Source organism: Planococcus citri, chromosome 1 (genome assembly GCF_950023065.1).
Source record: "Planococcus citri chromosome 1, ihPlaCitr1.1, whole genome shotgun sequence".
Lineage (NCBI taxonomy): Eukaryota > Metazoa > Arthropoda > Insecta > Hemiptera > Pseudococcidae > Planococcus > Planococcus citri.
The window spans coordinates 2185908-2203682 of NC_088677.1; the positions used below are offsets into that span (position 1 = coordinate 2185908).

Consider the following 17775-nt stretch of genomic DNA (forward strand, 5'->3'; position numbering starts at 1 on the left):
CAATAGGATGATCGCCTTCTATTCGCTGGCGTATCACCTACTATGTGTTTACCGGGACATTTTATTTGTAAGAAAGAAAACGACAGAATTAATAAGCGTTTCAGTAAAAAGTACACAGTCACCAGAGGGAGGGGGACTGGCCTATGATGTTACCTGGCGATCGCCAGGGGCCCCGAGACCCCAAGGGACCCCGCAGCCATGTTTAAACCAAAAAAGATGATATTTTCACTTTCTCTAAAAAAAATTTTGCAAGCTTTTGCCCTCGCTTCGCTCAGGCCAGTTTTCTTTCTTTAAAAATTCAAATTTTCAATTTTAGTACATTCAAATCCCAAAATTGTGTGGTGAAAAAAATAAACTCATCAGTCACATCAAAAAACATTGTTTTTTACCTCTTAAGATACAAATTTTTGAAATATTCTGCGCTCACTTCACTTGGGCCTCCGTGGTTTTTTTTTCAAATTTAGATCAAATTTTTATAAAAATCTATTAGGTAAGTATTCAAATTTCAAGAAATGTTGTAACCACAAAAAACACACTTTTCATCTCAAACAACGTTAAGTAAGTATTTTTCTACTTCTCGAAATTAGCTATCGCTCTCACCCTGCTCTGAGTCTATTTGCTTTTCATTTTCAAATTTGAAATTTTTTAAAAACAAGTCATTCAAATTCTAAAATTTTGAGCTAAAAAGGTGAACAATTTTTTTAAAAACATCATTTTTTCACCTTTCGAAATACGAATTTTTAAATGCTTTTGCCCTCGCTTTGCTCGGGTTGATTTTTATCTCCTCTTTAAACCAAAAAAATCCATTTTTGAAACTTCCATAAATTCAACAGGGAAAATAAGGAGAGTCCGCTTAAGGATCTGTTGCACCCCCCTGTCGATCCTCCGGGACAAATTTTTTCTTGAAGGGGGAGTTCTAAGGAACATTTTTAGCCCTTGTACTCAAAAAAAAAGTGGCCCTACTTCCAAAATGGTGGCCATTCTGATTGACCGGTCAGCCGTTCTGGAGCTTTCAGCAGATTTTTGAAATTTTAAATTTTTACAAAATTTCATCAAATGGATATGGAAAGCTGAAATTTACTCTACACTCCAATTTTAACACCCTCTGAAGACGACTTCAGGTGAGTTCAAGTCAATTTGGAGCCTCCAGCGACTTTTTGAAAATTACTGAAGCCTCTAGTAGATTTTTGAAACTTGAAAGTCCCGCAACATTTTACCAAATGGAGTTGGCAAGCTGTAATTTACTTCGCAAACTAACTTCAATACGATATGAAGTCGGCTATGTGGTGGTTTCATAGGGTTTTGAAGCTGCCAGCTACTTTTTGGAAATGTCAAGTTCCCAAAAAACGCCATACGACTGATACGACTGTTCAAAAAGTCGCTGGAGGCTCTGAAACGACTTAAAATCCACCAGCAGTCGACTTTGTAGCATATTGAAATTAGTTTGCAGAAGGAATTTCGACTTTCCATCTCCGTTTGATGAAATTTTGAGGAAATTTCATGTTTCAAAAATCTACTAGAGACTCAAGTAATTATCAAAAAATCGCCGGAGGCTCCAAAATGACTTGAAATCCCTCTGCAGTTGACTTCGTAGCGCATTGAAATTAGTTTGTAGAATAAATTTTGGCTATCCAACTCCATTTGATGAAATTTTGTGGGAATTTCAAGTTCCAAAAATCTACTGGAGGCTCCAGAACTGCTCAAAACGGTTTGAAACCGTTTCCAATCGATTTGGCATGTCGAAAATAGGATATATCCCAAATTTCAGCATTCTTGATCAATTTGGTAAAATTTTGATTTTTTCCCCCTCATTTTTGGCCAAAATTTGATTTTCAAAAATTCATCAAAAATCGAAAAACGCACTGTAGCACTCGAAATTTTGACAGGTGATAAATTTTTGCTTGATCTTTCGATCTACTTTTCTACAGTTTGAAAAATTTTGTTCAAGTCCTATGTTGGAACGCAAAATTTGTGATTTCGGCTGACCTGTCAATCAAAATGGCCGCCATTTTGTAAGTAGAGCCACTTTTTTTTTTAGTACAAGGGCTAAAAATGTTCCTTAGAACTCCCCCTTTAAGAAAAAATTTGTCTCGGAAGTAGGACACATGACGTTCTTATACTGTTTAATAATTTACTTAGTATCAAGTTAGACCATAAGTTTGCACTGAGACAGTTGAATAGTGTACAACAAACTGTACATATTGGCGAATACATCGTTTTGATAAAACCTGCCTATTAGTTCATACGACAGGGGACAGGATAAAAATTGAAAAAAAAACCTGAAGAAACATCTTCAAAATAAGCAACCGAAAACAATGTCAAATTTCATTACTAAAATACCTGATGTTTGTTCACCAAGTAAAAATGTTGTTGAAAAACAGATTTGAACCCTGAAACTACACGATGACGAAAGCATGTTCTTAGGTACTACGAGTAGATATTACGAGATGCTAATAATCTGTAGGTATTTTAAAATTTCAACTTTAGATTAGTTAGGTAACTAGCTATCCTGTTTTGATAACCTCAATGACAAAAGTTGTCCGTGAAGTAGAGTTTATGGATACCTAATCAAAAATTTTTATTATCCTATAGGTACTTGTCACAAACGGAACTCGTGCTAATTGAATTATGATCACTTTTATGATGAGCTAATTATTTGATTCATTGAGATTTATTACTCTGTGTAGTTCCTTAAGCGAAACCATCTACATCAGTTGTTCAGTTTTGTATTACCTACTATTTACATCTAAACAGGAAACCCAAACACCGAGACGTGTTTCCCTACAAGTTTTCTTATTTGTGTTTTCATTATTGTGTCAAGTTTGTTCCTGAAGGCGATTTTGACGTCTTATTGGGACAGGCCATTCGAATAAGATAACCTCATAGACGACTAGGTATACTATTCGATAAATAAACATTTTGTTTGTTAGTTGCGATCATCACGAATTGGGAAGGGACTTCAGAGTCGCTGATCAGGATAAAAATGGATTTTTAAATCATGATGAAGCAGGACCAAGTATAAGTTCGCTACGATTCACTCTCCAGAACGTGCCGCCATAAACAGCTTCCAGGGTAACCTTAAGTATGGGACTACAATAAGATAGACAGTATGACACTAATGATGATGAGCATTCTTTCGTTAACAGAGTTGCGGTTGCGGCGTTATTGTAGAGAAGTACCTAGGAATTATGTACTTACTAGGAATTGAGAAGGTACTTTAGACACGCTGATCGGAATCAAGATGGATTTTTTAAAGGTGCAATTTATCGTTACTTTAAAAAAGGGGCTTAGTACGATAAATAAGTATTCACGATGAAAAAGAAGATTGGACAATAAAAAAGTGTAACTATTTTACAATAAAAAAATGTATTGCACGATTTCTTAAAAAACGAATGATAAATTAGGTAGTAGGTATCCACGATATACATAGATAAATATGATAGTAAGAACAATAAAAAATAAACAATTTCCACGAGAAGTTTTTGACAGAATGAACGATAAATAAGTGATGTCAAGTCAATGATAAATAAAGATAAATTAAGGACAAAAAGTATAAGATTTTCGCGAATGAATAAAAAATGAAGTGTTCTAGTAGGTACCTATTTCAAAAAAGCTTTACGAGATAACGCCGGACGACCTAGTTTACGTTTTTGACACAATGGGATGGATTTTGCTGCCAAGGGAGAGTTGGAATTCGATAAATTTTCACCTGAGCCTAATACTATTTCCCGAAATGTCCCGATTCTCCCCTAATTGGACTTGGAAAAATCACAGATTTTCAATGAAATAACGAAATATTCTATTTTTTTTACCTACTTGATGGCCTTTGCACCCCCTTCTGAGGTCCCATTTTCGTTTCGAATCAAAATAACGTCAAAAATGAATTCTGGAGCTCAAAAAATGTGCATATTGATACCCCGCCACTCGACTTTTTCAAAATAATTACCCCTGTGCACCCCACCCCCCTGGAGCCCCCATTTGAGGTTCGAACAAAAATAACGACAAAAATGAATTCAGCGCATTAAAATACCCGTGTATCAAAAAGATTGACGTCAAAATTTGCATTCATTTCTGAAATATGATTTTTGACACCCTTAAAAATGAATCTGTCCCACTGTGTGCCAGCGTTTTCTTTTGTCAATGAAAAATATCGTGTTTATCAATGACAATTATCGGGCTAATAACCTGTTTCAATGGTAGAAAAATTCTGTGCTTACCACCTAAACTAGGTTGAGGTAAGTACATTACTAAGCCACGTTTTATCGTTCGAATGGTTATCGTGCTAACCACCTTTTTTATCGTTCGATTATATATTTCCCATTTTTTAATACTCATGAAGGAGTATAATGAAATCAATACGTTTCGCGTACATTTCCCCGTAGTAGATGAGCCTTCAAAAGTAACCTCATGTGTAGAAGACTTCGATAAGATAGATATAATAATCATGATGGGCATATCGACGTTTGGGATATGCTGAGTTATTATTCCAAAATAGGAACTACATACTTACAATCGTCGGGAATCGATAAAAAACTTTGTGTGCGCTGATTGGGACAGAGAGGATTAGAACTTTTCGTGAAGGAGGGTAGTAGCAATAAGTAAGAAGTAAGTTCGCTACGATTCCCGTACATACTGATCAAAAATAGGTAATTTGTTAAACCTAGTGTTACTTTTAGTTATAAACCAATGTTTAATATTTAAGATTTTCCCTATATTTTGCCGCATGTCAGCAAGGGCGTTAGCCCCTGCAACCATGTCAAGGTTCCGAAGTGTTTAGTTTATGTACCATTGATTCTTATAAATTACCTATCAGCTGTGTTGTTTTCTTGAAAGCATTCAACATTGGGTACAAATGATGGTGCAGGAGATTTGGCGTGTTACCGAGAAAAAATGTATCAAAGAATTTTTAACATTATTCCGAAGTGAACTGCAGGTAATTTCAATCCGTTTTGGAGCCTCCAGTAGATTTTTAGAAACTTCTGTTTTTAAAAAAAAATGCCACAAAATCGTCTGTTCGAAATACCTATGTTTTGATTTTATTTCACAACAAATTTTCATTTAATAACATGAACATAAACGCGATCCAGTGGTAACCTAGTTCTGCTATCATAATAGACTCGATTAACTACGAGGTACATGAGAACGAAGAAAGAACATAGGTAGGTACCTAGCTACCTACACAGTAACGAGCAAAAAGATTAGGTAATAATCAAAATCATGAACACATGAATATGTACTGAGAAATTGTCCTTATCGGACTATGACGTATTTCATACCCCTCCAATAATGGATAATAATCAAAAATTTTTATTATACTACTTCTCTCAAACGGAACTCGTTCTAATTAAATTATGAATTTCACTTTTATAATGAGGTAATTATTTGATTCATCGAGATTTATTACTCTGCAATTCATTAAGTGAAACCTAAATTTAAGTACTACATAGATATAAGATGTTTGTACGTGCTAGGGATGTACACTGTACAGTAACATCTCCGTCAGTTGTTCAGTTTTGTATTGGATATCTACCTACTTACCTACTACATATTTACATCTAAACAGAAAATCCAAACAGCAAGATGTGTTTTTCTACAAGTTTTTTCATATGTATTTGCGTTATTGCGCCAAGTTTTTTCCTGATTTCGAAGGCTCGTCGAGTTCGCTACGTAGGTAACCTCTTGGATGACTTCCGTAGGATAACCGTGATAATAATGGGCATCTCTCGTTTGAGGACGTGTACCATTATTATAGAGATTTAGGCATTTCATACGATATTTACGAATTGAGAAGGGACTTTGGATACGCTGATCGGAATCGAGATCGATACTTAAGTTTTTATGAAGCACGAAGAAGTAAGTTCGCTACGATTCAGATACATCCCTCCGGCTTCACAGGTGACTTCTTAGAAGACTTCCGTAAGATAGACACTGATAATGATGGACATCTCTCGCTCAATGAGGTGTGGCAATATTATGCAGACATAGGTATGATTTTGAATTATCAGATATTCAGAAGGGACTTTATAGACGCTGATCGGAATAGAAGTGGATTTTTAAATTATCGAGAAGCAATACGAAGTAAGTTCGCTGCGCATCCCACACAGATCAAAAAAAAAATCGATCAAAAAATAACCGATCAAGGAAAAGCCGATCAAGAAAACTCCGATCAAAAAGAAGCTGGTAATAGGTAATTTTGTTAAACCTGGTGTTACTTTAGTTATTAACCGATGTTTAATTCAAGATTTTCCCTGAATATTGCCACATTTCAGCGAGGGCGTTAGCCCCCGCAACCATGCCGACGAGGTTTCGAGTGTTTACATATATAGTCTACCTATGTATTGTGGTATAGGTCCCTATATCTAGTAGGTCACTCGTCTAATTGAATAAAATGGATGCTAGATTGCGTTACTTGAGACTAGATTCGTGCTGGTTATTGGAACTTTTGAATCTTGGCTCAAGTAAATTAAGATTTTCCATTTATGAAGACAGATGTGGGTTTTTCGCGTTGATTTATATCTTATTTTATATTGTATTTTTTGACATGTTTTCTGTGTAATATTCGATAATATTACAATGATTTGAACTGATTTATCTCTCGTTTATTACGATTTTTGCGAGTTTGATTTATTACTTGGAGCTGATTTCATGTGATATGGCTGCCTAAAGCCTTAGCAGCGGAGTTGCCGGTAATGGCAATTCCGACAACGAATATTATCGAATAAAGAAATTGACATTTCATCGAAGCTGTCTTACCAGTTACCAATGGCATGGTCCATTCCAAGTTATTGGTAACCATTTTTCGAACGTGTATGAGCTGGAACTCATAGATAATCCAAGTGTTAAAATGCGAGAAAATATCAAACACTTACTTACATACATATCTACGAAATCGTCAAAGAAAAGCCCCCCGATCCTCCTCCTGTCTCTTAGATTTAGATTTCTAGATATAGTAGTATTACAAATAGTTTTCGAGATTTCATGTAACTAACAGAATTGTTATTTGTTTGCTCTATCAACAGTTTAATGGTATCTGTCCAGAGGGACATCAACACGAACAGAAAGATTCGCTAATTCCTGCTGCCTCAGTCGCTTACAAAATCAAGAAATGTCCGTAGAGTTACGAAAGGGCTCAATCGAAAAGCTCGTCCATAAAGCTAAATTGTTTCATTTCAAGTTTGTGCAACATTTCTTGTTGCCGAAACAGAATCTGCCATACACGAAGTACGAGCTCATACCAGAATTCACCGAAGAATTCAAGTTGAAGAAGTTCTTGAGCCGTTTTTGGGTACAAATCGCACGTTGGAAGTAATAAGGTTACACCTCAAAAAAAATAAATAGATTTTAACATTTTTGCATTTTTAGGGGTTTGTATGCCCCCCCCCCCTCAACCAAAAATAACACTTTTAGTTGGGTACGTTATCTAGATATTGTAAAAACTCGAATGGCCTAACTCAAAATCCCATCAACATTGCAAGTTGTTTGGAGTTATAAGGGCACTTTCAAAAAAACTCCGCCTTTTTGAGTAAATTTTGTACATAATACAAAGTTAGTGTTAAAAAACAGTTTTGATTGTTTTGAATGTTTGTCAGAAATAATCACAAGAAAGTTACCTATTTTTTATTGGTTTGTACCAAATGGAAAAATTTTTTTAAATTGATCATTTTTCAGAAAAATGAATTTGCACATACTACTTATAATGAAATTTTAGTTTCTTGAGAAAAACTCAAAAACTAAGCAATCTAGAAAAAAATTAACGACATTAAGTATGTAGATTAGAAAATTAATTATCTATAACTTTGATAACATGAAATTTTTTTGGACGCTTCCTTTCGCCTCCAGATCAATTTTAATGAAAGGTTATAACTCAAAATGTTTTCCAAACATTGAAATATTTCCTCTTTAAGATTTTATTTTTCAATGTGTTCTTATGCTAAATGAAGGTAGGATACCAGATCTTTAAAATGAAGTGCTATTCATTCCTCACAATTAATTATAAGTTGATGAAAATAATGAATCAAGTTTTAAAAAAAAGAAAATCACTCTCCTGTAAAATTTCACTTTTTTGTGATGTAAGCTTAGTACTCCCAAGGTGTGAATTGATGGTGCGGGAGATTTGGCGTGTTACCGATAAAAAAAATGTAGGCATCAGCGAAGTTGTAAATACGTAAAAACATATCCAAAATCTGCAAAAATCCGTTCATGCCTTGCCCCTTTTTTTTGGAGCTTTTTGGGACGCCACACCCCCTAAAATGAGTTGTGACGAAAATTGCAAACAAGGTGTTGAAAAGCAATACGATTTCACTCTGAACACAAATATCTCACTTTATTATTCCAAGTTTCAACTTTGCGACCTTTTACAGGCACAAATGTTTAAAAAGTGCCATTTTTACGAAATTCTGCACAAAATTTAACAATCCCTCAAAAAATTCTCCAAAAAAGAAGTAACACCCCGCTCTCCAGCTCCACCAACGCAAACGTAAAATAAATTCTTTTACGCAAAAAACAATTGTTTAGAAATTTCATTCTCAAAAGTAATGATATACCTATTACCTAATGTGAAAAACCGCCGTTTTCGACATCGTAAATGGATTTTGAGACACCTTTCTCATAAAATTTTCAATATGCCAACACTGAAAAAAAATGAAAAAAATTCTTTCTTTTGAACTTGCTCATTGTACACAATAACTTACTTACCTACAGCAAATTGTTTAAAAATTGCAGTAATAAAAGTGATGATATAATGTGAAAGGCCGCCCTTTTCCCTCCAAATTCTCCAAGTTTTCCTTAAAAGTCAATATCATAATTCGATTTTGAGACACCTTTCTCATAAAATTTTTCAATACACGGAAAAAAATTGCAAAAATAATTGGGGCTGACACAGAGCTTTTGAAGAAACTTGATCAGCTAATTTAGCATGTACCTTGAACCTATGTCCGCCCCTAGAATAAAATAATGAAAATCGACTTTCAATAACGCGTTTTTTTTCTATACAATTTCAAATTTACCGAATAAGACTGTAATAAAATTGACTGCTTCAAATTTAGAGAGATACGAGGTATGAGAGCGAACAAAGAACATACACAGTAACGAGCAAAACGTTTAATAATCAACAATCATGAACACAAGAAGATGTACTGAGTCACTGTCCTTATCGGACTATGACGTATTCATACCCCTCCCATAATGGATGATCAAAAATGTTTATCCTACTAGTACTTAGGATTAGACCCTCATCGATGTGTAATATGTCAATTGGTAATACATATATTTTCGAGGTCGTAAAATTCGAATCTGGCGTTATTTTTCATGTAGAGATGGAGGGTGAGGCGTGGGGAGGGGAAAAATTTCAGATTTTGCTTATATTATCCTGTAATATGTCAATTCATGTTTTTCACTCCGCAGAGTTCGAATCTGGACTTTTTTTTTGTAGGTGTAGAGGTGAGGCGTGGGGAGGGAGAACATGCCAAATTTTGTTTCATGCTTGTAAATTATTTTTAATATAGATATTAATTTAAATTTAAATTTAATTTATTTTTTAAATTTTAAATTATGAGTTTTATTAATTTTTTATTTGCTTTTTTTAGTAAAAATATCTTTATTTATTTTTCATTTATGGTTAATTAAAGTTCATGTTGAAGTTTCAATTGTTAATTCTGTTATTTTATCATCTTTAATATTAAAAATTGGTAGATTTATGTTTTTACGTTTTAATTTATTAATTAATAATAATTTATTTAATTTAAAGGTTTTAATTTTTTCAATTAGATTTTATGGAATAATTTTAATTAGTTTAATGAATTTTTTAAATTTTGATATTAAATTAATGATTGCTAATTCTTCATTGATTTATATAAATATAATTAATTTTTTATTATTTTCTTTTTTTAAAATAAATTTAAATTTTATTTTATTTGTATTGATTTTTCATAGTTTAAATTCAATAATGATATTTTTTTTTATTGGAATTTTATATATTTTATATTTTAATCGTAATTTTATTTTAATTAAAGGAAATTTTTATTTATTTAATAATATTTTTTTTTATTTTTTTTGTTATTTATTTTAATTTAAATAGTCCTATTATAATAGGTTTTATTAGAGAATTATTTATAATAGTATTTTTATATAAATTTTTTTATTTATTATTATTTATAATTTTTTTTATATTTATAATTAATTTAATGTATAATTTAAAATATTTTATTTATATTTTATTTAATTATAATAATTTAATAATATTAAATAATATAATTTATATAAAATTTTATATAATTTTTTTTTTATTTTATAATAAATATTTTTTTTATTTTTAAAATAGATTTATTTAATTTTTTTTTATATTTATATATTTTAAGAAAAAAATTAATTTGTGAAATTAAAAATAAATTTAATTATTTTATAAATAATTTTTTTTTATTTATTTATAAATAAGAATATTATATTAACTTATTTATTTTTAAATTTTAATTATATTAATTTTAATTTAATATTTTATTTTGATAAATATAATCTATTTTTTATATTTATTTTAATAATAATTTTTTTAATAATTTTTATATAGGATTTTTTATATAAATAATTTTTTTTAATTATTTAATATTATTATTTGTTTTTATTATGTTATTTTTAATTTTTAGATTGAATTTGTTTAGTATATTAATTTGATGAGATTTATTAGGATTAGTTTCATTTTTATTAGTTTTATTTTATAAAAGAAATAAAATTATTAATTTTAGATTAGTTGTTATATTATTAAATCGATTAAGAGATTTTTTATATTATTAAGTTTAATTTTTTTTATCTTATTGTAATTTAAATTTATCTTTAAATTTAAATTTAAATTATAGTAATTGATTTTTATTTAGTTTATTATTAAAAAGTGCTCAATACCCATTTAATTTATGATTACCTTTAGCAATAGTTGCTCCAATACCTGTTTCTTCATTAGTTCATTCTTCTACTTTAGTAGTAGTTGGTTTATATTTTTTATTTCGATTTAGTAGATTTATCAATTTAAATATTTTATTTTATTTATCTATATTAACTTTATTGTTTTTTGGTTATAATATAATTGTAAGAATGGATTTTAAAAAAATTATGGCTTTATCAACTATAAATCATATAAGATTAATAATATTTTTTATTTATATAAAAATAAATTTATATAGGTATTAGTATCCAGACTTGTCAACTAATCAATGGGTTAATTTTACTATACAAGTGGACTGACCTACTTGTCAACTATAGTTGACAAGTCATGGGTTAATTTTACTATACAAGTCAACTATGAGTTTTCAGAAACTTCCACCAGAGGGCGCATGGCTTAGAAATCAAGGCGCGAGGATGAACGCAGGGTCTACAGTCAATTTGTAGTAAGTAGAATGTGATGCGCTGGTGGATATGTATGCAAATACATCGATCCTGAGTGTACACGACAACAAATTTGACTTGAAATATTTCAGTATTTTATTGACCCATGGAAAAATTAAAAACATCAAAAATTTTTATGGTGTCCAAGCTTTCTTGTGGTGTCTTAACTTTTTTTTAATTCAAATTATTTCAACTCCATTTTCAAAATTTTTCTTCAAAATTTAGCCTAAAAATCTGAATACTTTTTTCAACACATAGATTTTTTAAATATTAGATTGAATCTGCAAATAAAATTTTGGTAAGTGATTTAGAACAGAAATTATGCCAATTTTAAAATTTTGTTCACTTTTCAGCATATATGCCATGCATAGTTGACATGTCTGGTCGCGAGCAAATATATATATATATATATATATAATGATTCATGCATTATTTAAATCAATAATTTTTATATGTATTGGAGTTATAATTTATTTTAATTTTGATATTCAAGATATTCGTAAATTAATTTTATTAATATATATTTACCTTTATTTTTTTTTTTTTTATAGTAAAATTAATTATAATAGGTATATTTTTTATATCTTTTTTTATTTTAAAGATTTATTTATAGAATATTTTTTTATAATGTATATAAATAATTTTTTTTTTTTTTTTTTAGAATAATTTATATAATGAAAATTTTTTTAAATTTATTGTTAACTAATAGAATATTAGTTTATTATATAAATAATAAAGATTTAAATTATTTTAATTTAATTTTATTTTTTATATTATTTTTAAATATTTTTTTAATAAAATATTTATTTAAATTATATTTTTTTTTAATTTATGTTTTTTTTAGTTTAAAAATGAAATATATATTTATTATAATATTTTTTTTTATATTTTTATTAATATTAGATTTTTTTAATATTCAATTAAAAATTTTAATCAAAATAAATATGTTAAATATAATATTAACTTCGTTTATTAGAATTAATTTAATTAAATTATTAAATTTTATATATTTAAATTATATAATTTTTTTAAATTGATTAGAAATTTATTTTTTTAGATTTTTTTTTAAGTTAATTTTATTAATAAATTTATTAAATAAAATCAATTTAATTAATCTTATTTATTTATTTTTTATATTAATTTTTTTATTTAAGTAATTTAAATAGTTAAAATTATAATATTATTTTGAAAAAATAAAGTTAATAAATTATTTTTAAATAAATTTTTATATTGAAAATATAATGTTTTATTTTAAACTATAAAAATGAAAGATGAAAAATTTATTTTTTTTTAAGTTAGAAGCTTAAATTTATATTTATCTTAATTGGAATTTTAATTCTTTATATTATTAACAGTAATATTAATTTCAATTAAATATTTTTTTTATATAATGAATTTAATTAATTCATAATTTTAAGTCGAAATTAAAGTTGGTTTTATATAAGATAATATAATTAAATATTTATTATAATTTATTATTGCAAATAATAAGATTTATCTAATTTAATTCAATTAATACAATTTATTTTAATTTCATATAATAAAGAAAAATAAATAAAAAAAAATAATTAATATTATTATTATTAATTTTAATCAATTTAATTTATTAAATAAAAGAATTAGAGGAATTAAAAGAAAAAATTCTAAATCAAAGATTAAAAAAATAATTATAATTATAAAGAAATTATTATAAATAGGAATATGTTTATTATTTATATTATTAAATCCACATTCAATATTATTTATAAAATTATTATTTTTTATTTTTAAGTTTAATTTATTAATTATTAATATAATTAATGAAATTAATAAAAAAATATTTATTATAAATTTTAATAAATTATTAATTATTTTATATATCTTTTTAATTGGAAATTAAATATACTTAATAATATATTAATAAAATATTTAATATTAATAAAAAATTAAAAAAATAAAGATTCAAATTATATCAATAAAATGTCAATAGATACAGGTTATTTTAAATTCTAAATTTATATTATTTAAAGAAGATAATTTTAAATATTTAATTATAATTATAATTGTTGATCCTATTATTACATGAAATATATGAAATGAAGTTAGTATGTAAAAATTTGATATTAAAATTGAATTATTAATATTAAATTGTAATATTTTATATTCAAATAATTGAATAATAATAAAATATAAACTTAATATAATTGTTAAATTAATATATTTAAATATTTTTAGATTATATGATAAATTATATATTAAAGTTATTATAAATGTTAAACTTGAATTAATTAAAATTAATGAGTTAATTAGAGCTATAAAAAAATTTAAATTAAATATATTTAAATTAGTAAAGTTAAATATAATATTATTAAAATAATAAATAGAAAAATTAATGTAAAAAAATGATAAAAAAAATATTATTTCTGATAAAATAAATAATATTAAAAAATTTTTTTTAGTTAATTTAATAAAATTATTATAATAATTTATTTTAAAATTAATTAAATATATATGATTAATTCATAATATTATTGTATTAAAATTAATCAATAAAATAATAATTATTATTATATTAAATTTAAAATTTAAAAATAAAATTAAATTAAATATTATATTTATTATATTAATAGAAATTATAATTGGTCAAGGAGAAATTTTAATATTAAAATAAAAATTGTTTAAGTTCATTTAATATATATTATTAGAGTTTAATAAATTAAGAATAAAAAATACATAAGATTGAATGAAAATAATTATTATTTCAATTAATATATAAATATTAATTATTATTAAATTATTTATTAAATTAATGATAATATGACCTAATATTATATTAATTATTAAACGTAAAGCTAAAGTTAAAATTTGAATAAAAAATCTATTTAATTCAATTAGATTGATTAATGGAATTAATAATAAAGGAGTATTTTTAGGAGTTAAATTTATAAAAAAAATATTTATGTTATTATTTAAATTAAAAATAAAAAAATTATTAATAAATCAAAAAGAAAAATTTAAAGTAAAAATAATATAAGTAGAAATATAAAAAAAATTAGGAATTAGATTTATTAAATTAATTAATAAAAAAAAATTTAATAAAGAAATAAATAAATTAAAAATAGTTTTATTTATAATAGGGTTATTTTGATTAATATTATTATTAAAATTATTATTAAATAGATTAATTATATTTAAATTATTTAATCAAAAATTTTTTTTAAATAAATAAATTATAAATATAATTGTTAAAAAGTAATTTATAGGATAATTTATAATATAAGGATCAAAAATTGTAAATATATTATTTAAAATTTAAATTTATTTGAAGAAAAATAATTAATGAAAAAATTTATTAAAAATATTATTATATTAAAAATTATTAATAAAATTCATATATTAGGTATAAATTGAATAATAAAAAAAAATTATTTTAATTTGACAAATTAATGTTATATTGTATTTATTAACTATTTTTTTATTTAGAAGTTAATTTAACTGAATTAATTTAAAAGATTAATATTATCTAAATTTAATTTAATCAATTGATAAAAAAATTAAAATTGATTGATTCAATTTGAATAGGTATAAAACTGTGATTAATCCCACAAATTTCTGAACATTGACCAAAAATTAATCCAGGTTTATTTGTTTTAAAGTTTTGATTATTTAATTGATTTGGGATTGTATCAATTTTTAAATTTATAGATGGAATAGTTCAAGAATGAATTACATCTATTGAAGTTGAAATTAATTGTAAATTTATATTAAATGGAATAATTATTTTATTATCTGTTTCAATTATATTAAAATTAAAATTATTTTTATATATTATATATGAATTAAATTTATTGTTAAAATTTAAATATTCATAATATCAAAATCATTGATTTCTAATAATTTTAATAGATAAAATATTAGTTTTTATTTCATTATTTAAATATAAAACTTTAATAGAAGGTATAGCAATAAATAAGATAATGATTAATGGAATAATTGTTCAAATAATTTCAATTAAATTATTTTCAATTAATATTTTATTATTAAATTTATTTAAATAGATAAATAAATTTATATAAATAATAACAAATATAATTATTATTATAATAATTATAATATAATTATTTAATTTATTTAATATAATTATATTAAAAGAAAAATTATTTTGAAAATAAATTATAAATCAAGAAATAATTATTAATAAAATTTAATTTATATTTGAATTTTAAATTCAATGCATATTATTCTGCCATATTAATTATTTAATAATTAATAAATTTTCATTAAATGTATGATTTAAATTAGGTGAATTATTTAATCATTCAATATTAAAAAATTTTATTTTAAATATAATTAAACGTTTACATATTAATGATTCAATAATAATGTAAATAAAAATTAGAGTAAAAATAATTGTTATAGATGAACCAACTGATGAAATATTATTTCATAAAATAAAATAATCAGAATATATAATATAACGACGAGGTATTCCATTTATTCCTAAAAAATGTTGAGGAAAAAAAGTTAAATTAATAGATAAAAATAGATTAAAAAAATTAATTTTTAATCAATTATTATTTAAAGAAACATTAAATAATAACGGTGATCAAAAAATAAATCTTGAAAAAATTGAAAAAATTACTCCTATAGATAATACATAATGAAAATGAGCTACAACAAAATATGTATCATGTAAATTAATATCAATAATAGAATTTGATAAAATAATTCCAGTTAATCCTCCTAATGTAAATATAATAATAAATCCAATTGATCAAAAGTTAATAGATGAATTAAGAATTTTTTTCCCATTTAAAGTTATTATTCATCTAAAGATTTTAATTCTTGTAGGAATAGCAATAATTATTGTAGCTGATATAAAATATAATTGTGTATCAATATCTAATCCGATAGTAAATATATGGTGAGCTCAAACAATAAAACCTAAAATTCCAATTGAAATTATAGCAAAAATTATATTAATTTTACTAAAAATTTCTATTTTTCCTCTTTCTTGATTTATAATTTGAGATATAGCTCCAAAACCTGGTAAAATTAAAATATAAACTTCTGGGTGTCCAAAAAATCAAAATAAATGTTGGTATAAAATTGGATTACCATTTCCTAATGGATTAAAAAAATTTATATTAAGATTATTATCTAAAATAATTATAGTAATTGCTCTTGATAAAATTGGAATAGAAATAATTAATAAAATAGTTGTAATAATAATAGATCAAATATATAAAGTAATATTATTTAAAAAAAAATTATTATTATTGATAATAAAAATTGATGAAATAAAATTAATTGATCTAAAAATAGAAGAAATTCCATTTAAATGTAAAGAAAAAATAATAAAATTTAATGTAATAAAATTTTGATTAATTAAAGGGGGGTAAAGTGTTCAACCGGTATTAATATTATTAGATAATATTATATTTATTATTATTAAAATAAGTGATGGAATTAATAATCAAAATCTAAAATTATTTAATCGAGGAAAAATTAAATCTGATGATATTAATATTAATGGTAAAAGTCAATTTCTTAATCTTCCAATAATGATAGGTATAGTTATAAAAAAAATTATAATAAAAGCATGAATAGTAATTATTATATAATAAATTATATTATTATTAAAATTATTATTTAAATTTATTAGTTCAATTCGAATAATAAATCTTATTGATAAACCCATTAATCCAGATCAAAATCCAAATAAAAGGTATATTAATCTAATATTTTTATGATTAGTTGAATATATTCATTTAATGATTAATTTAAAATTAAATTTAAGATTTATAAATTTTCAATTTTGAAAATTAATAGTTTATTAATTTAACTTAAAATCTTATAAAATAAGAATAAAGTTAAAATTAATAATAAAAAATATAATAAAATATAAATTATTAAAATTTAAATTTATTCATTTATTTTTAAAATTAATTATAATTATTATAATAATAATTAATTTGATTATATAAATTATATAAATTAAATTAATTAAATAAATTAAATTTAATATGATTAAATTATTTATCATTAAATTAATTAATATTCATTTAAATAAAAATAGAAAACAAGGGGGCAATCTAATAATATTTATAATAAAAAAAATTATAAAAATTTTATTTTTTATATTAATTCAATAAAAATTATTAATTCAATTTATATTATTTAAATTATTTATTTTTATAAAAATATAATTTATTAAATTATAAATAAAATAAAAAATTAAAAATAATATTATAATATAATTTAATGAATTAATGAATCATCTTAAATTGATTAAAGATAAAGAAATAATTAATTTTTTAAAATTAATATAATTTAAAGAATAAAAAAAATAGAAAAAATTTATATAAATAAAATTATTTGAATTATTTAAATTAAAAATAATAATTAAAATAGGAATTTTATTAA

The 17775-nt window shown here is 24.1% G+C and overlaps 2 protein-coding genes and 2 long non-coding RNA genes across 4 annotated transcripts; 2 read left to right on the plus strand and 2 right to left on the minus strand.

Moving 5' to 3' along the window:
* Nucleotides 1-2528: 2528 nt before the first annotated feature.
* Nucleotides 2529-3478, plus strand: LOC135844547 (uncharacterized). Its single transcript, XR_010558563.1, has 2 exons — nt 2529-3072; nt 3147-3478. It is a non-coding gene; the product is annotated as an uncharacterized LOC135844547 (long non-coding RNA).
* A 1853-nt stretch (nt 3479-5331) lies between these two features.
* Nucleotides 5332-7349, plus strand: LOC135844540 (uncharacterized). The gene is made up of 2 exons (XR_010558560.1): nt 5332-6187; nt 7020-7349. It is a non-coding gene; the product is annotated as an uncharacterized LOC135844540 (long non-coding RNA).
* A 5983-nt stretch (nt 7350-13332) lies between these two features.
* On the minus strand, nt 13333-14037 carry LOC135843236 (cytochrome c oxidase subunit 3-like). Its single transcript, XM_065361056.1, is given in 1 exon segment — nt 13333-14037. A coding segment is annotated over 1 exon segment (705 nt).
* On the minus strand, nt 14037-15538 carry LOC135844552 (cytochrome c oxidase subunit 2-like; the record flags this gene model as incomplete). The annotated part of the gene is given in 1 exon segment (XM_065362778.1): nt 14037-15538. A coding segment is annotated over 1 exon segment (651 nt), but the record flags the coding sequence as incomplete, so codon positions are not given.
* Nucleotides 15539-17775: the final 2237 nt, after the last annotated feature.